The sequence below is a fragment of the Sycon ciliatum genome, chromosome 6, assembly GCF_964019385.1.
Source record: "Sycon ciliatum chromosome 6, ocSycCili1.1, whole genome shotgun sequence".
NCBI classification, from domain to species: domain Eukaryota; kingdom Metazoa; phylum Porifera; class Calcarea; order Leucosolenida; family Sycettidae; genus Sycon; species Sycon ciliatum.
Window position 1 is genome coordinate 28,448,769 of NC_088648.1, and position 17,907 is coordinate 28,466,675.

Consider the following 17,907-nt stretch of genomic DNA (forward strand, 5'->3'; position numbering starts at 1 on the left):
ATGCAGAAGACGTTACTTGAGTAACGTCTGGCGCTAGCAAGGGTCCACACAGCTTTAATTTGGTGTTTGTTTGTTTGTTTGTGTCACGCCTGGCGCTATCCCGTATCTGTCCCGCACCGTACCGTACCAACAAAGACAGCTGGCCACAATATTTTTGTTTGTTTGTGCCGTCGGCATGCCTGGCGCTATCCCATACCTGTCCCGTACCATCAAGAGCACGGTACCATCAAGAGAATGAGTATATATTATGCGAAGTGTATCGGGGGAATGCATTCAGGCCAATAGTGCAGTAACATTTTGTGTGGATTTGTGTGTGAGGCCGAGATCCTACTAGCAGGCTGGCCGGGCCGCCTGTCGACCAGCCCGGGAATCGCTGTAGGCCGATAGCATAATAATTGTAACGTATATAGATGTATAGCAGGGAGTCGTATTATGTAAACGACTCCCTGCTGTATAGGGAGATTTTCTGGAAAGAAATACGAAGTAGGGAGACTAGCAAATGCAATTAGATTGGACGTTAGTTGCCGAATAGGTCACAGGATGCTTCAGCAAAATCATACTTTGGAAGAGAGATCCCGTCGTCTTCAAAATAATCCTGAACGGGCGAGTCAGCGCCGGTAACAGGACTCCAGAACGTCCTGATCGGCAGAGTCAGCGCCGGTCACAGGAAACGTCGGAAGAGAGATCCCGTCGACTCCAGAACATTCGTGATCGGCAGAGTCAGCGCCGGTCACAGGAAACGGCAGGACAGACATCTCGTCGACTCCAGAACGCCCGTGATCGGCAAAAACGAGACTGGTACAGGATAGCGCCAGGCATGCCGATGGCACAAACAAAAATATTGTGGCCAGCTGTTTGTGGCCAGCTGTCTTTGATGGTACGGTACGGTACGGGACAAATACGGTATAGCGCCAGGCGTCACAAAGAAAATAAAAAATAAAAAATATAAAACAAACATATAAAGGAAAAGGACATAATGGATACGAGTTAAGTGTTACTCTCCATAACTATAACATAATACTACGTATACAATAAATGAGGAGGCCGGGGGTTTATGACCAATAAAAACTATTATAAAAACCGAGGTCTCTCGAGGTTTTTAGACTTAGTTTTTATTGGTCATAAACCCAAGGCCGGAGCATTTATTGTATTTAGAATCAACCAGTAAAAACTCCTACTCAATCTCCAACAACAAAATAAGTGGACAGCTGTTATTTGTGTTGCTATGACAACTCGTGTGCTGGACGAGTATTTGTTGTCATTGGTTCAATTTATTTTACTCTTCATAGGCTATCAGATCATTTTCCTTATTCGGTCTATTTATAACCAGTATCTATAATGAGAGTGTGGTCTGTCTCCATGGTTACCGGTGTTCATTTCATAACTATAGCCACTTCTCCTTGTAAGACCTTATCTGGAAGGCTCATTCTTGCATATTCCAACAGCAGCCAAGGGAGCTAGCTCTCTTGGTTATGCGGACTGGGTCCGATACTAAAAAGCTGTTTTTATGAACTGTTTTTATTAAGAAATGGTTTGCTCCCCACACCGGAGCTCGCGCTATTCCGCCGACTTTACTTGACACTTGACTGACTCACGACTGCCATCCAGAGCACACGAGAAGTCCATCGAACCTTCGACTCGGCAAACCTGCAAGAAAGCACCACTCCCTGCTCAATACACAGTGTTTCGGGGAATTCACCCCTCATCAGTTGAGCTTGAGTAGGCTGAGGAAGATTGTGCCTGAAGAGCACCACTTATATAGTGCTCTCCAGGCACAAACATCACCAGGGATACAAACTTACAGAGACGCTCCGTTTCAAGCGCGATAAACACCTCGTGAACACCAGATAGCAGCGTGAGTCAGTGTCGCTCCTGGACGGTGAGACAGACGTCGAGCGGAATAGCGCGAGCTCCGGTGTGGGGAGCAAACCATTTCTTACAAATCATCGCCGAAGTCGCAACCACTACTTCGTACTGTTTTTATTAACTCTTTTTATTGGATAGGATATGATTATGTTGAATAAACGAGGTTTGTGTCAATGGGAGATTGACTTGGAGTTTTTAGGAGTTGATTCTAAATGTATATACAGTCAAAAAGTGCAATAACTAGGCACAAAACTGACAGAGTACTGAAGCGGGATTCACAGAAGCTTTTTTTGCGATGCGACACGCGTTGCGACGCGATCTGCGACGGACGCGTGCGATGCGAAATCGCGAAATACAATTCACAGAAGAAGTCAGTGATGCGACAACATCTTGCTGATTTGGCTACGTCACCATGATATTCGCGCGGTTTGATACAACTTGTACAAATTTATAGGCAACTCTTGAACCTTTGTACAACTTTGCTGTAGAAAAGGTCAAAATCGTACGCCAAATCGCTTGTCGCATCGCATCGCAAAAGTTGAGCCAAGCTCAACTTCTGCGATGGCCTGCGATGGCCCAGTTGCGGCAGTTGCGTGGGCTGCGATTTGAGGTTTTCCCGGTTTCGCGCCTGTCGCATCGCGTGTCACATCGCCAAAAAAGCTTCTGTGAATCCCGCTTGAGACATTCGACGTCCTGACACCCGTATATAGTAACTCGTATCCATATGTCCTTTTCCTTTCTATATTTATTTATGGCTCAAAATCCGAGTTTCAAAAAATAAACACCAAAAGCCTTTGGGTCATCCTAATAAAGTTATTATTATCATTATTAATATTAACCCCGTAGCTATGCCACAGACGTTACTTCAGCATCGTTTGGGGCTAGCCAGGGTCCACAGAGCTTTGACACATTACATACATGATGAGCAAGCAAAAAAGCATAGCGTAGGGCTCTGAGCTTCCAAGCTCCCTCGTTTCAGCATGATGGGCTGGTAATTCTACGGGAGGTATTCGACGATCACTTTCTGGGGGGTCTTATCTACTCACCTCCCATGCCTAGGACTTACATCAAAGGGTGGTGGCATCCACACGGATGCGAAAAACTCGGTCCAGCCCAATTTAATGGGAAGTTTAGCCCAAGATCCTATTGTCACCAGTTGCAGTCTTCGGGTTGCGGAGTCGAATGCCATGCATGGTCTTGGTCCGAGGAAGCTGAGATACTCCCTTCCTACTTATTCCCAATCGAACTCGCCACTTCTACCGAAACTGGCTGACTGTGCCCAACTAGATGGGGATTTGCATCCAAAATGTCACCAAAAGCGCCATTTGTTCCTATAAGCACAGATAACTGCAATTGGCCCACTGGTTTTGGTCCGAGAAGGCTGGGATGCAGCATTCAGTCCTTATTCCCAATCGAAAATGGTTGAAAAGCGGTCACGTGCTCATGTGTACACCAGTCACCTGGTCAAAGTGTCTGCAGGCTACAAATTTCACACCAAGGTTCAACTCGAGTGACAGGAATGCGCAGCAATAGGCTATAAGAAACACGTTTCTAACTTTGCCGCTCAAGTATTTTGCAAAGCACCACGGCAAATGATGCACCTCTCTCAAGGTCTTTCCCTCAGGTTTCCAATTGTACAAATGCTGCCACAGTTCCAAATGTTTTCTATGTTGTAGGTTTTCAATAGAAATGCCGCATTTTCATTTACTCATGGTGGACAGGTTGCACTACCCTGCAGTCTTTTAGGATCCAGCTATACCTTAACCCTTTGTGTACCAGCCCCATCTCGAACCGTACCATATGGTACGGTTCGCTGCACTCCAATCAAGTGCGCCGTTCCCCGCCGCCGTAGCTCCGATCGACCCGCGGTTTTTTGCGCTTGACAGCTGAGATCCCACTGAAAATTTTGATGTATGACATGGGTAGGTTGCCATTTGAAAGTATGGAGAACGAACGCGTTCAAAAGTATGCTTTTCAGCGCAAACAATTGTCGCTGTTTCGATCGTGTTCTCGCTCAGTTTCTCTGCTTGTAGCGAAGATGTAGCTTGGTCTAGGTCATGTCGACGTCTTCTAGACGTGGTGGACGATTGGAGAGATCGGCTGTGGCGATATCATCGCGGAATGCGACTCGAAATTGAAAATTTGTATCGCTGATCCCATCGCAGTATTCGCTCTCAAAACAGGAGCGAGAGAGAGGGCAGCGATGGCCTAAAATCGTCAAGGCAGGCGTAATTCACCAGCCAGCGACTGCTTCTTGTCTTCTCTTTCACTTACCTGACGCTGGATGTGAGTAGATGAAGAAAAATACAGATTTCGAATGTGAGACCAGAATTCAAAATTTGCAATTTTGAACCAATTGTTTTACCTCAAATGTGTGAAAATATGACCATTTCCCTGGTATGTTGTTACTCTTCATGCACTGAGACAACGCTTATGAGGTTGTTTTGTCCCTATGTTCCCAGTACAAGAGCACAAACTAATTCTCAGTCTATTTGTTTGTGATACCCTGGTTGGTCAGAAATATGCACAATTGGCGCGTATCTTTGGTATTCCACCTATGGCCTTCATATACTACTGCATGCTGTACCAATATCCATGCTTACCTGGGTGCAGTGATACATATGGAGTCAGGAAAACACAACTTGCATATACAAAAGTTGTCTAGATTTCATACCATGGTTGCTTCTTTGGCTGCGATAGCCCCTTACATACATTAGATGGCTGGTACATAAAGGGTTAAAAACGTACAAACTCCTTCTTCGTCCTCAAAAGGTGAAAGAGTTATTATTAATTTTTATGTCGATGCCATGTTGAACCATGTCTTTGCAGCAAGCGATTGTGGAGCGATCCAGGCACCTGCAAATGGAATGTTCTTTACGAACGGAACTACTTATGGCTCTATGGCTTCATTCACATGCAACATTGGTTACAACCTTACTGGCTCTTCATCAATAACTTGTTATGAGAGTGGCGTATGGTCGGCTTCCTTCCCAAGCTGTGACCGTAAGTTCAGAGTATTACCAAAAGCTTATCCCTCTATGCACTTGCTCCGGGGATGTTGTACTTGATAGATCGCACACTGTATTGAATCACATTTTTATGAAACAACTGGCATTCAAATATTGTATTTTGGGGGGGGGGGGAGGGGGTGAGAGACGTCATCTGAACGATAATAGCTCTCCTCGCTTCAAGGGTTTTCACCAAAGGTACTGTGTCGTCCCTTAACCCTTTGAAGGTCAGCTGGTTTTCCATAATTCCAGGACGTTCGCACAATACAGCACCCAGCCACGGATGGGCGATTTCAAAAATTTGCAACTTCACTCGCCTGCCATGGATGTTGCTGATGTTGGGGTCCAGGGGCGTGCTCGGCCCCCAACTAGGGGGGGGGGGGGGGGGTGCACAGGAGGAGAGGGTAGCCCCCCCCGGCAATTTTCTGCAATTGGTTTGCAACCTTTCTTGAATTTTAGAGCATATTTGCATACATTACAATTGCAATTACCCAGATTGAAAATTTTTGGGGGGTGCACGTGCCCCCCGTGCCCATCGCCGAGCACGCGCCTGGGGTCCTTAACCCTTTCACAACTGTCGACGTATATATACGTCATGACGTGTGCACCTGCCCCACTGACGACGTATATATACGTCCTCAGTGTACGTCGCGTTTGTACTGATGCCTCAACATCAGTGGGGCCTGGAACTGTTCCTCAGTGGGCTGAAGGCCCTGATCGACGTGTACGCAGCGTATGTGGCCAGAACAGCCGCGAGCATCGAGTTTGAAGTGGGTATTTTTGGCATGTCGTTCAAATAAATTGTTTTGGTCAAAGTTCGTTTTCGTCATCTTGCCCTGCTGTTTCTCGGCAAGGTACGTAGCTCAACTACTCTGTGTCTATGGAAGGAGTCCTGTGAAGCAGTGTGAGGGGGGTAATGACTCTGAGGATGATTCTGGAGACAGCGAAATTGTGTCGGAGTCGTTTTCCGAGGCTTACGAATTTGCTGCTATTCAAAAGATCGCAGCTGACTCGGATGCAGGGGATGCTGGAGACCAATGAGATTTGGAAAGCGATGCTGAAGTCTCTGACACCTAGGCATGGTGTTCTGAGCAGGAGCTATCTGTCGTGAGCCCGTTTGCTGAAGTTCCTCAAGTAAACTGCGATCAAATTTGAAGGTCAGATTTTTGAAAATATTTGAATTTGAAGTCAAGTGTACTGGTCAGGCATACATGCAGAACACAATAGAGATGTGCATACATGTAAGTATTGTATGTTGAGTACAGAGCCAGGCACCTACAGGATGGAGATTGCTATCTAATATGAATCCAGAATAATCCAGAATAGTCAACAATTGTGCAATTTTGAATCACTATCAGAAATTGCGCAGCCGATTGTTTCTTGAATTTTCATGCGTACGTACACCGGTACGCAGTATGCACTCGGCTGTTTAGGGAATGCTTCAGACTATTTAGATAGCTGGATTGTCTTGCCAGTGAGTGTCCAAATCAGAGACTGAGCAGCATTGCATTCTCCATCAATATGACTTTACCTGTGCCGCGTACGTACGTACGTACGCGTGCGGCCAGAGATGATTCACCCTGGGATGCGCCGAGCACAGTGAGCCAACCGCTGCCACTGCACCGGCTGCTATTATAGCTGATGCAGTTGCTGTGGTTGCTACTCCAGTTACTCGGCATCCTCACTGTCCATCATATGGTTTTGTCTTGAAGTAGGTAGGGCTGCTGGAGGATTCAAGCTTTACGAGACGCCCAAGAAAAAGAAAGACCCATTCTGGATCGCGAAGTCGCATATGATGCAAGCGCCGTATAAAACGAGTTGCTGTACTCTAGTCTAGGTTCCGTAGAACACCAGGATCATCTCAAGCATGTTATATGACATTTCTCCATTCTGAAGTCAACACTGACCAGCTCTAGCACTGCTTGCCATTGCTTGTCTGATCTTTGTCGTCAATTGCCCAAATTGGATGAATTTTGAGGAAAAATCGCCAAAAGTCGCATATCTAAATATGGTGTTATGAGTCTCGTACAATGAAATCCTACAAAATTTCTTTGGATTCACAGTGCATATGTCCATACCCAACATTTCCAACCAATTTTGGACCAGAATATGCATTTTCAAAAATTGCCATTTTTGGCCCAGTGGGAGGTGATTTTCCGGTCAGGGCTGGAAGGGTTAACTAAAAAGCTTGTGATCTCCTTCATCGAAACGTAAACAAATGCAACGGTAGCCCCTCTAAGTCCTTTCAGTGCAATTGCGCCTGACTGAGATACACCGTACACATTCGTAATTTCCTTTGGTTCAGGACTTTTACTCAACGCAGAATAACGATTCAACCTTCTCCATGTCACCGAAGTTCACGCATTCGTCTTGGTACCCACTGCGCATGTGCCTCTGCTATGTGTCATGGGGAACCACGTGCGCGCGCAATTTCAGCTCGAAAATTTCGAAATGCGCAAGTAGAGTGTATAGAAACGCATTCCTAACTTTGTCGCTTCGGGTATTTCGCATCGCGCCACAGCACAAGAGGCAGCTCTTGAAAGGACTGTCCTTCAGATTTCCAATAAGCCCTGGTTTGCGAAAATCAAGTATAAACCGCCTCCTACATGAACACAGTTGGATTATGCGGAGCGATGAGAGCCTCATGCACGTACTGTGTTGATCTTGGCGCAATTTGTGAATAAAAAAATGTGTCAAATTAGCTGAAGTTTCTAACCGTACCTTGTCGGATAATGAATGGGCGGTTTTCCGGTTTCAAAGACATGGAAAATCATTCTTACAAGATGAGTGCAATACTACATACAAATATACGGGATATCCCCTTCTGAAAGAGAAAGTTTGCATTAGTCTCTAAATGTAAGGATTACATAACTTACCGTACTAGCGTGATTAGTACCCTTGGGGCACTATATTTTCAATTTCCATCACAGATGGGGCAGTATTCAAGAGAGTGCACTATTTATGAGATGGCACTATGTTTTAAATGCCCGTATGTTTGCATCATGCAGCGTATAACAGAGCAAAACAGAGCCCAACGCCTACTGTAAACTATCACGACTCAAAACAAAAAGGCAACAAGAACTGCGATGTTGATCCAGAAACCACCAGTTCAATGACATGGACAAGCACATTACCAAAAGAGCACCAAACTTGCACATACGGTTGGTTACAAGCTCGGGGGGGGGGGGGGACTATTCAAAAGAGAGAGCTCATTTTGTTCACTGGCTCTTAGAGACTGGGGCAGTTTTCGAGATAGGGCACTATTCAAGAGAGGGCCCTAATCGCTCGCGTACGGTATGTCTTGTTGCTCTACTGTACAGGAGTCGTGTGCAGCGCACTGATGAACCCCACGCTTGGCACCGTAAGAGTTCCAGCTAATGAGTATCTATCCAAGGCAACCTACAGTTGCAATGATGGATATGTGTTGTCTGGTGATGCTGTGACTACTTGCCTACTGACTGGACTATGGTCTACATCACCACCCACATGCCAACGTAAGTGCAGAATAATGACTGTATTACGTTTAGTTTGTGCAAGAACTTTAGGAGTTCTGCTTACTAGTTATTATGGTTGTCGAAGCAAGGCACCAGGATCAATATGAGTCACATACACATAAACTGATATGAAGTGGGTGTTCAGATTTTTTCTTCAACACAACCAAATACAAGATCCCTGTGCATATGATGAGTGAATGGTTCAAATATTTGGTTTTGACTGCTGCGGAATTCTGTCGCCAGTGCACTGAGTAAATGTACAAGGAAAGGGGATAATTTTCACTGGAAACACCCCACACCTAACAGTCTGTAATCTGGGCACCAATTATCTAAATTTTCAACCCGAATCACTAACAAATGAGAAGGAGAGCAACGGAAAAAATTGTAACTTGGACACATCTGGTTTAGCTGGTGGACTCGATCGCATAACTTGTGCCCTAATGTTTCCATGAATCACTAACATTTCAGAATTCGCAGTAAAATGCTCACTCCTTTCTAGAGATTCCACGGTAACTTCATTTGTAATTCACCAATGTTGACGATGTTAGGTTCACTGGAATGCGCTTAGAGAGATAAGAACACCAATTACAAACTTATCAAAAGAATCTATCACTGCGAAAACTTCAGAAACTGCCGATAGATCTAATCTCCAAGTCAAGTCGTCAAACAACACATGTTGTGCAATTTCATCTCCATTCAGTCAAAGCTTCTAAACATTTTGGAAAATATTCCGATCATCCTTTGCCGTCTTCATTAGGAATGTTTTCATACTCATCCGTGGCAGGGACAGAAAACTCGTCAGCTGCACAAAATGTAAAAAAACAATTGCAAACGTTCCATCAAGTGCAAGCTGATCAGAATTCATCCCCAAGAATTGAACACTGTTCAAGCCGACAGACATTTCTAGGGTGGGACTTTACCGTGCACGACAAAGAGCGAATTTGTTGAAAACAGTGCTCTGCCGTCTGTAAAATGATAACGATGATATTGCCTGTCCCTTGATCTACATCTTCTTTTCCAACCGTAGGTATACCAACATGTGCTGTCCTTACAATCGCCAATGGGGAATTCAGTGAACAGCAGACGCAGAGATTGAACGCGGTTGCGAATGTGACATGCAACGAAGGATACGAGATCAACGGCAGTAGATCTGTTGTGTGCTTGGAAAGCGGAAAATGGTCTGACACTCCACACTGCATGGGTGAGTGAATGATACAATTCCCTACTCTATTTCTCTCTTCATGGAATGGAGATGTCTATACGCTTGTCCAATCCGTTATCCAATCCGATGCTGATCCGACATCATTTTTAAAATAGATTCTAATACGCCTGTGCACTGAACCCATACTATTATACGATGAGTTTAGAATGCGTATGGATGAGAATTTCCAGGAGTTGCTCTTGTTCACATGATTCTAAATTCGTGATTGCTAACCCCATGCTAACACGAAGGTTAAAGAGGAAGTTCCCGGTTTGTGATTGCAAAAGTGTGTTCAAATACGGTTTGCTCAAACTCCATTGTAGATATATTATAGCAAGCGTACATACCGTATTTCCCCGTAAGTTAGTATGTACTAACTTTCGAACTTAGTAGCCACATGAGTACTAACTTTCGGGGGTGATACTATCTTTCGGAAAGTACTTTTTTATCGGGGGTAAATGACTCGCAGTGGGAAGCCTGCGCAACTCTAGTGTCCGTGCATACGATGTATGTACTGTACGGTGTCTGTACATGTAGGACGGGTACGAACTTACTACCTTTCGAGGGGAACTGTCTTTCGGGGTGATAACCTCGGCAATGGAAAGTGTATTTTATAGGGGGTACTAAGTCATTGGGGAGAAATTACTTACGGTGAAATACGGTAACCCCCAGAGTGTGTATCGCCGATCCAGCTGTGCATAGTGTCTTGGTCCAGCAGAATCGGATCTTCTTATGTCATGCGTACACTACACACCAGCGCAAATCCTGCCTCGAGGCAGGGCACCCTTGTTTTTGATCCGAGAGTACCCGCGACTCCCTGGGTTCCCCTGAGATGTGTAAGGTATTATGACGCAAAGATCCGATTACGCTCGACTAATACACTATGCAGAGCTGGATCACGCGTTGCACGCTGTGGGGGGTTATGTACTCTTGCTTATAGTTGTTGAAACCGACAGCTCCGAATCTGCGCTGTTATTTGTTTCGAAGATTCGGATCTCAGTTGAGATTTGACTGAATTACCATCAATAGAGTATAGTTGGGAGGGCTCAAGTTTCCATGGACCGACGTCAGGCAATCCACAATATAGGATTGATAGGTTGGAAAATAGGGCTGCTCTGTTGGTTTTTCGACCCAAGACATCACAAGCATCCATAATGATGGTGATGGGGATAAAATAATGTACACTGATCCCGCCTTATGTTTGATTTCCGTTCTTAGAGATACCGACATGTGCAGTGCTCCAAATCGCCAATGGTGCATTCAGTGAAGCGCAGACACAGAGAGTGAACAGTGCTGCTGAAGTGACGTGTAACACCGGATACCAGATCAACGGTAGTAGATCTGTTGTGTGTTTGGAAAGTGGAGTATGGTCCGACAATCCACACTGCATGGGTAAGTTGTTAATGACTTTTCCTCCTACATTTCTTACAGCCTAGAATGGAGAATGTTGTGTGCTAGTCCGATCCCTTCAATTTGATACGTTGGTTCATTGAAGTGCTCCCACCAACCATTTTGGAGAAGAGGTCACGGCCACTTTGGGGATACCGGGGTAATTGTTGAGTGCTCTACAGTCCATTTCAAAACTATAGACGCGTACCTAGGCAAAAACCGTTATGCCAGCATCTATACCACATAAAATCTGTGATCACTTTGTGCATAAATTTTTCCAAATTGGGCGTCTGTTATCCAATCCTTTAGAAACTATATGAGAGTAATTGTGGAGCGATCCTGAGCAATATTCCGAAAACTATTCTCAAAAAGTTCCAGCCAAATTTGAAATATTTCAAAAACCCTACGCGTCTATAGTTTTGAAATGTGTTCTATACTTGGGACGTCTAGCTTGTCATACCTACAGTCAAACCTTGTTAGGACGAACACTGATAAGGCGAACTTTCCATTAGTACGAACTAGGGCCAATCCTATGGTTGGCCAGGCATCATATCAAGTCAAAATGGTTCGTTTACGACGAACTCCTGTATGGCGAACTTTCGTGAAGACGAACTATTTTCCAGTGTGATTTGAATAAAATCAGCCGCGTAGTACGAACTTTGGTGTGTGCACGTGCGCTGGCTGTCTTTTTTCTTCTTCTTTTCGATAGCCGAGTCCATACATTGATTGTGCATGCCTGGGAACTCGTGGCCTGGCATGAGTAATACATGGATGTGGCAAATGGGATCGATGTCTTTGGCCTCGGGTTGGTGGATCTGATCTATCCTCCCCCACCGTTTAGGAGCCGCATCTGACGCCTGATCCTGGGGTGGTGGCGTCCCACGGAAGTGGAAAGGTGGTTCCTGACCAGGGAGTTGTACGACTCCTTGTTCTTGACCTGCCCGGTACGCGAACCCCGTCAAATTTATTTATTTTATTTATACATTGATTGTACGTACATACATAAACATAATACATGTAGATCTACGTTGTGAATCGTAGTAGACGCACTGAGGTACGTGCTTTCTAGGCATAGTAGTTTCAGCGTGCTAGCGTACACTGTTCGCGTCATTGATCGCGCTTCAGGCGAAGGTGACTTTTTTCCATTGATGTTTGCAACAACTTCAAGGTGGTCCCTGCCAGTACCAGTGTTCTAGGTGAGTTATGAAGTGAGCTGTGAAGAGATTCGTGAAGTGTTTTGTGAAACAAAGAGCGTTGATCCGTAGAGGGTAGTGGCGTTCCTACGGATGCGGAAAACTCGGCCTCAACTGGCTCCAACCGAGTCTCACACGAACCGAGAGAGTTTTTTTGTTGAAGTATGAAACTCGGATGTTGAGGTGTTGTGCTTCACACTGTGCTTCACACTCGTAATCGCTTATATTCAATCCATGATTTCATCGTAATGTATTTGTATGTGTATGGAGGCACAGTCACATTGTACTTACCTGTTTCTGGCTTATGCTCAGAATAAATGTTTCCCATGTACCACAGTATGCACCTTCACGTAAATACAATCCATATGATATGCATAACGATTTTTTTGTCAGATCTGGATAAGAAGAACTCCCGATAAGACAAACAAAATTAATGTGTTCAGTCCCTTGAAGTTCGTCCTAGTGAGGTTTGACTGTACTTGCATTCTCACTTTATTGACCCACGACTGCCATCCCGAGGACATGAGAAACAGGTGGCACCTTCCAAATCTTCTAGAAAGCACCACTAAAAGCTAAATATGCGGTGTTTCAGAATTCCCCCTTCGTCCTCTACGCTTGTGCAGGATAAAGAAATAATTAGTGCTGAACCGGGTATAATTTTTTCGGGTTTCAGGTTCGGGTAGGTTTCCACGGGTACACAATCGGATAATGTTTCCATGGTAACAGCAGACAGATGGAACATGCTTCCACCTGGATGTCGTCAAGCTAAGCCCCTTTCTGCATTTGTCACAAGCACCAAGTCATTCGTAGGGCTCCCAGTAAAAAGGCAACGCCTGTTGCGAGTTCTCTAGTAAAATAATAAATTCTACTACGTGTACTACTACTACTACCACAATGCACCCCTCCCTTACACACTCGACACACGGAGTATTACATGAATTTGTACACGTGCACTGCACATGATGTCATGTGCGACTTCGGGTTTTCGGGTACTACTCCGTATGTACCCGGTTACCCGAGGTTCTCACGGGTAGCACGGGTACCCGACTACCCGTGCACACCCCTTGAAATAATGTAGTCATATGAAGAAAATATTACTGAAATATTGCCACAAGATGATGTCATAGGATAGTCAAGTAAGCACATGATTTCAAGTAAAACCATGTACACCAGCATCTTTTGTGCACCACTTACCTGGGCCGACGTGAGGGCATCAACCTATAAGCAAGTAGACGTATCCGATTCCAAGCACGTATCCAAGCAAGTTGACTTATCCGTGGAATAATTATAATCTTTTGGCTACCGTTCTGCTTTCGTTGGGCGTGATTCTTTGAATTAATCCTGACCTTCCCAAAACAATTCGTCACTGAAAGCAGAGGGGTGCGATCACAGATCATTGTGCACGTTCATACAAAACTTAGCTGTCGTCATCTGCTGCACACGAGTCGTCATCTCTCTCGAGTCGTTGTTCAGCTCATTTCAGCCTTGCCTCGGCTTCTTTGATCACACTTTGCTGACCTTGATGTCGCCGTCGTTCAAGTAAGTAGGTTTTCAAGCTGCTTGATACGCCGCAATGGCGATTGCTCGTTTCCACCAGAGTCGTGAAAACTATTTTACGACTCCCTGGTTTCATCTTCGCTCTCCAGAACTCTGCGAAACGAGAAGTAAAGGCACAGCCAAACTGATTCCATTTTCTCTAATGAATTCCCCTGCCAGTACAGAATGGCAGCGGCTAGCAAGTCCAGTCGACTTTCTTTAGCCACGAGACTCGCATCGGCATGGCGCATGCCCATCAGCATTTGAATCTGGGCTTTGCGCAGGTTGAACGAGAACTTGATTTCAGAATTATTTTCATTGAGCCGTGCGATCGAAGCAGCTCCTTGTTCACTCGCTCATTGTGTGGGCTCGCTGCTCCGTTTTATCGCTTTCTATCACTCTCTAACTTACTCAGTGCTAAAGTGGTAGAGAGGCCAAGTAGCGCAATATCCCCTCGGAGAAGTGGTATTTTAGTTTCGCTCGCCATGACTGTCATCACCTATGTTCGACAGCGCAACCATCGATTCAGCTTGGCTTGTTGTGAAAGGTCGCTTTTCTTGTATCGTACCTCTTTCATGGCATGCCAGGGAAGTCCAAGAGAGTGATTGCGACTCATTTCACGGCAGTTAGTGCCCAAATCAGCCCCTCAAAAAATCCATCACGAAGTTTTTGTTAACGGAGGAAGTAGCACAATGTTATATACCATTCTTCTGAGCTATCTGTTATCCATCAGTTTGTTTTCCGTTTCTTTTCTCTTTGCTCGCAGCCAATCCCACAACTGCTCCAGTCACGGAGGCGGCCTGGCTCGAACAATCTAACAGTCTAATCGTCATCATTGTGGTTGGCGTGCTTGGCATCCTGCTCCTATTCTTCATCATCGCCTTCATCATCGTGCGACGAGGAGCGTCTGGTCACAAGGGCGAAATCACGTTCAACAACCACCAGGCTGAGGAAAGCTATCAAATGGACGTGCAGAATAGCACCACCACCTCCACGTTCACGCAGAAAACCGATTCAGCCGCAGACATGTACGCCGTACCGGAGAAAGCGCCAAAAAAGCCCGCCCCGCAGGTTTCTGACGAGGGCATCACGTATGCAGCAGTGGAGTTTTCGGCCGACCGGAAGCCCACTATCTCGGTTTCACCCAAAGTCGACGACAACACCACCTACAGTGATGTCACATTCCTGCGAAAAACGGCCACGTAACTCAATCTTTTGCCATGTTTTACCACTATTTTTTTCATTTCCAAACCCATTGCTATGGATGCGGTATGCCAAGCTTGCCTTGCGAACTGCTTTATTTTGCTATGTCGTCACAAGATAGGATTTAAACATGGTAATTTTAACTATCAATAATATGCGTAGGCCATACACCTAGTGGTACATTTGTTTCAATTACAGAGACAATCTTTTTTGGTTTAGATCTCTTTGATGCTAGATATTCGCTTGCCATAGCTTTTTCCTTGTAGATACCCCCATTTTCATGTGTCTTCAGCATGAGCTCAATTATCTTTACATCAATGCAATTATGCTGATTACCGGTATGTGCAATGCCACATTTGGAGGAGTAATTCAGGCCTGGCCCGATTTAGTGGTGGCCTACACATATGGATCACTACAGCTGCGGCTAGCATGCATGCATAGTGGGTTGGTCTAAGACCATGATTGAGAACCAGAGGCTAGCAGGTTGAAGTTAGTTCTGCTTGGAAAGCGTAACTTTTTTCCAGCCATATGCCGCCCACAATCAATGGGGAACTCGTTGCCTCAGTCGGGATCGAGGGATGCATGGATACAGCGAATGGGATTTTGGATCTTTGACCACATTGGTGGGTTTGATCTAGTCACTCCCCAACGCCGTAGGGCCAGGTTCCAATTCCGCTCTGCTGCTCCGCTGCATGTCATCAGCGCCATGAAACGTCATCAATACCATAGCGACGGCGGCCAGAGTTGTGCAGCGAGGCCGCGGCTGCGATTCTTGATCAAAAACTGGGAGCCGTGGTCACGGCTCGATCTGTTTCCAGAACTCTGCATTGTTTTATATGCGAGAATTTTAACATTCTATTTTTAATTCGATGTGCCCGCCAGAACAAGCGGATATTTTTTATATTTCTCGCACTCAGGCAGGTAAAAGACCATACAAAGAACGTGAATCACGACCGCGGTACCGCCATAGTGAGTGTCAGCGGAACCTCGCCACTCGTCTGCATACAGCGAAGTGCCATAGAGTAGTGGAGCCGCAGAGCCTTTAAAAGACCGATTCATACTTTATTTCGCGTACGAGAAACGCGTCGCGACGCGAAAAAGTTGATCTGAGCTCAACTATTTCGCGTACAGGAAAGTCATCGCGCGACGGTCGCGCGATGGCTTTCCCGTATGCGACACGAAGTATAAATCGGCTTTAAGGGATGGGTTCTCACTGCCGCTCCGCTGCCACGGTGTGTCCCAGAGCTGCAGCTAGCAGCGTACCAGCATAACCAAACTACGCACAGTACAATTCTTGCTCAGGCTGGAGCGAAACCACAGGATCGTGTGTAAGATATCCAGTCACCCTGAGCAACTGGTTCTCGTCAGCGCTTGTTCATGTGAATGCCTGTCCTTTTATGCGAACTACAACCAGCCGGGGCGTTATGTATTATAATAACAAATCAAAACCGGTATTTTCAACACCCCCACAGGTAAATTATTCCATCTGCTACATACTGTATTACTCAGACCAACGTTTCTATAAAAAAATTGTTGAGTCACCTCCACCATTAAACTGCGCTCTTTAGCCGACTAGACCCTCCTGCACACAACCATCACCATTGCGAGAACACTTCCGTAGACGATATTGATAAACTCCTTCAGATATTATGTACAGTGTAGGTCTGCATCGTGTAGTTCGTCATGAACGTGCATGGCATGACATTATTTTTTGTGTTCGCATAATTATTTACACTGGGTAAAACCATGCTACTGTCGTGGACATGGAAATCCGGTCGCACGTCTAGCGGCCCCAGAGCGCTGGCCATGCAGCCGTGGATACGCGGTAGATCTACACCAGGGAGTGGTATACTACTGTCGTGGACATGGAAATCCAGTCGATTGACCTGGGCCGCCGCCCTCAGAACGTTACGATGCATGCAGTGGACAATCATGTTGATCCGCTGCGACCAGCAGCGCATAATGCCTGCGTGTGCTGCATATCTACGTACTGGTAGTCTACCGCTGCATGGCCAGCGCCCTGGGGCCGCTAGACGTAGATCTACGACCGGACTTCCATGCACATGACAGCAATACGACTCCCAGCCTGATCTACACACAATGCATTCGTATCGTGCGCTGCATGCAGCGCGCTGGTCGCGTCGAGATCAACATGTGCACTGCATGCAGCATACCGTAGATCAACGCGCTGAGGACGTAGTGAGGGCGCCGGCCCCAGTCAATCGACTGGATTTCCATGTCCTCGACAATAGATCATGGTTGATGTCTACGATCAAGAGCACATAAACACGACAATGCTCTTCCTACAATTAGTATTAATAATACAGCCGGCTGTTCAGGCCCAGACAGCACTGACTCAGTGACTGTTACTCTGTTGTGGGCATGGAAATCCGGTCACAAGTCTAGTGGCCCCGGGGCGCTGGCCATGCCGCCGTGGATAAGCGGTACATACGTACATGTACATGTGGTACATACGTACATGTACATGTATCTAATATTGACTGAGTAATATTAATAATATAATAATTTGAAACTCGGATGTTGAGCCATAAATAAATGTAGAAAGGAAAAGGACATAAGGATACGAGTTAAGAGTAACTCTCCTTCACTGTAACTGGATACTATATACAGTCAAAAAGTGCAATAACTTGGCACAAAACTGACAAGAGTACTGAGACATTCGACGTCCTGACACCTAACTTCAACACATCTCCGTAGCGCTAACCGACAGCCTTCCAACTTGTTACTGGTCTAGTCATCGTCCAGTAACAATCGACATCCTTTGTTCCATTGGGACTGTAGCTTTTGCTAGTTTTCGTTGCGCTTGCCTTCCCCTCTTTGGTCTTTCCATAACCTTGAACCTTCCAAGTTGGAAGGCTGTCGGTTAGCGCTTCGAAGATGCGTTGAAGCTAGGTGTCAGGACGTCGAACGTCTCAGTACTCTTGTCAGTTTTGTGCCAAGTTATTGCACTTTTTGACTGTATATAGTATCCAGTTACAGTGATGGAGAGTTACTCT

General features: G+C 45.7%; 1 protein-coding gene across 2 annotated transcripts in view; it reads left to right on the top strand.

Moving 5' to 3' along the window:
* LOC135819839 (sushi, von Willebrand factor type A, EGF and pentraxin domain-containing protein 1-like) overlaps positions 1-15,299 on the top strand; it is a 180,592-nt gene extending 165,293 nt beyond the window's left edge. For both annotated transcript variants that reach the window (XM_065333122.1, XM_065333123.1), the window contains exons 34-38: positions 4,696-4,869; positions 8,195-8,368; positions 9,396-9,569; positions 10,788-10,961; positions 14,454-15,299. In XM_065333122.1, the coding sequence (XP_065189194.1) occupies positions 4,696-4,869; positions 8,195-8,368; positions 9,396-9,569; positions 10,788-10,961; positions 14,454-14,893 (1,136 nt within the window). In that variant the 3' untranslated portion in view covers positions 14,894-15,299. The remainder of the gene's footprint in view (positions 1-4,695; positions 4,870-8,194; positions 8,369-9,395; positions 9,570-10,787; positions 10,962-14,453) is intronic.
* The last annotated feature ends 2,608 nt before the right edge of the window (positions 15,300-17,907 follow it).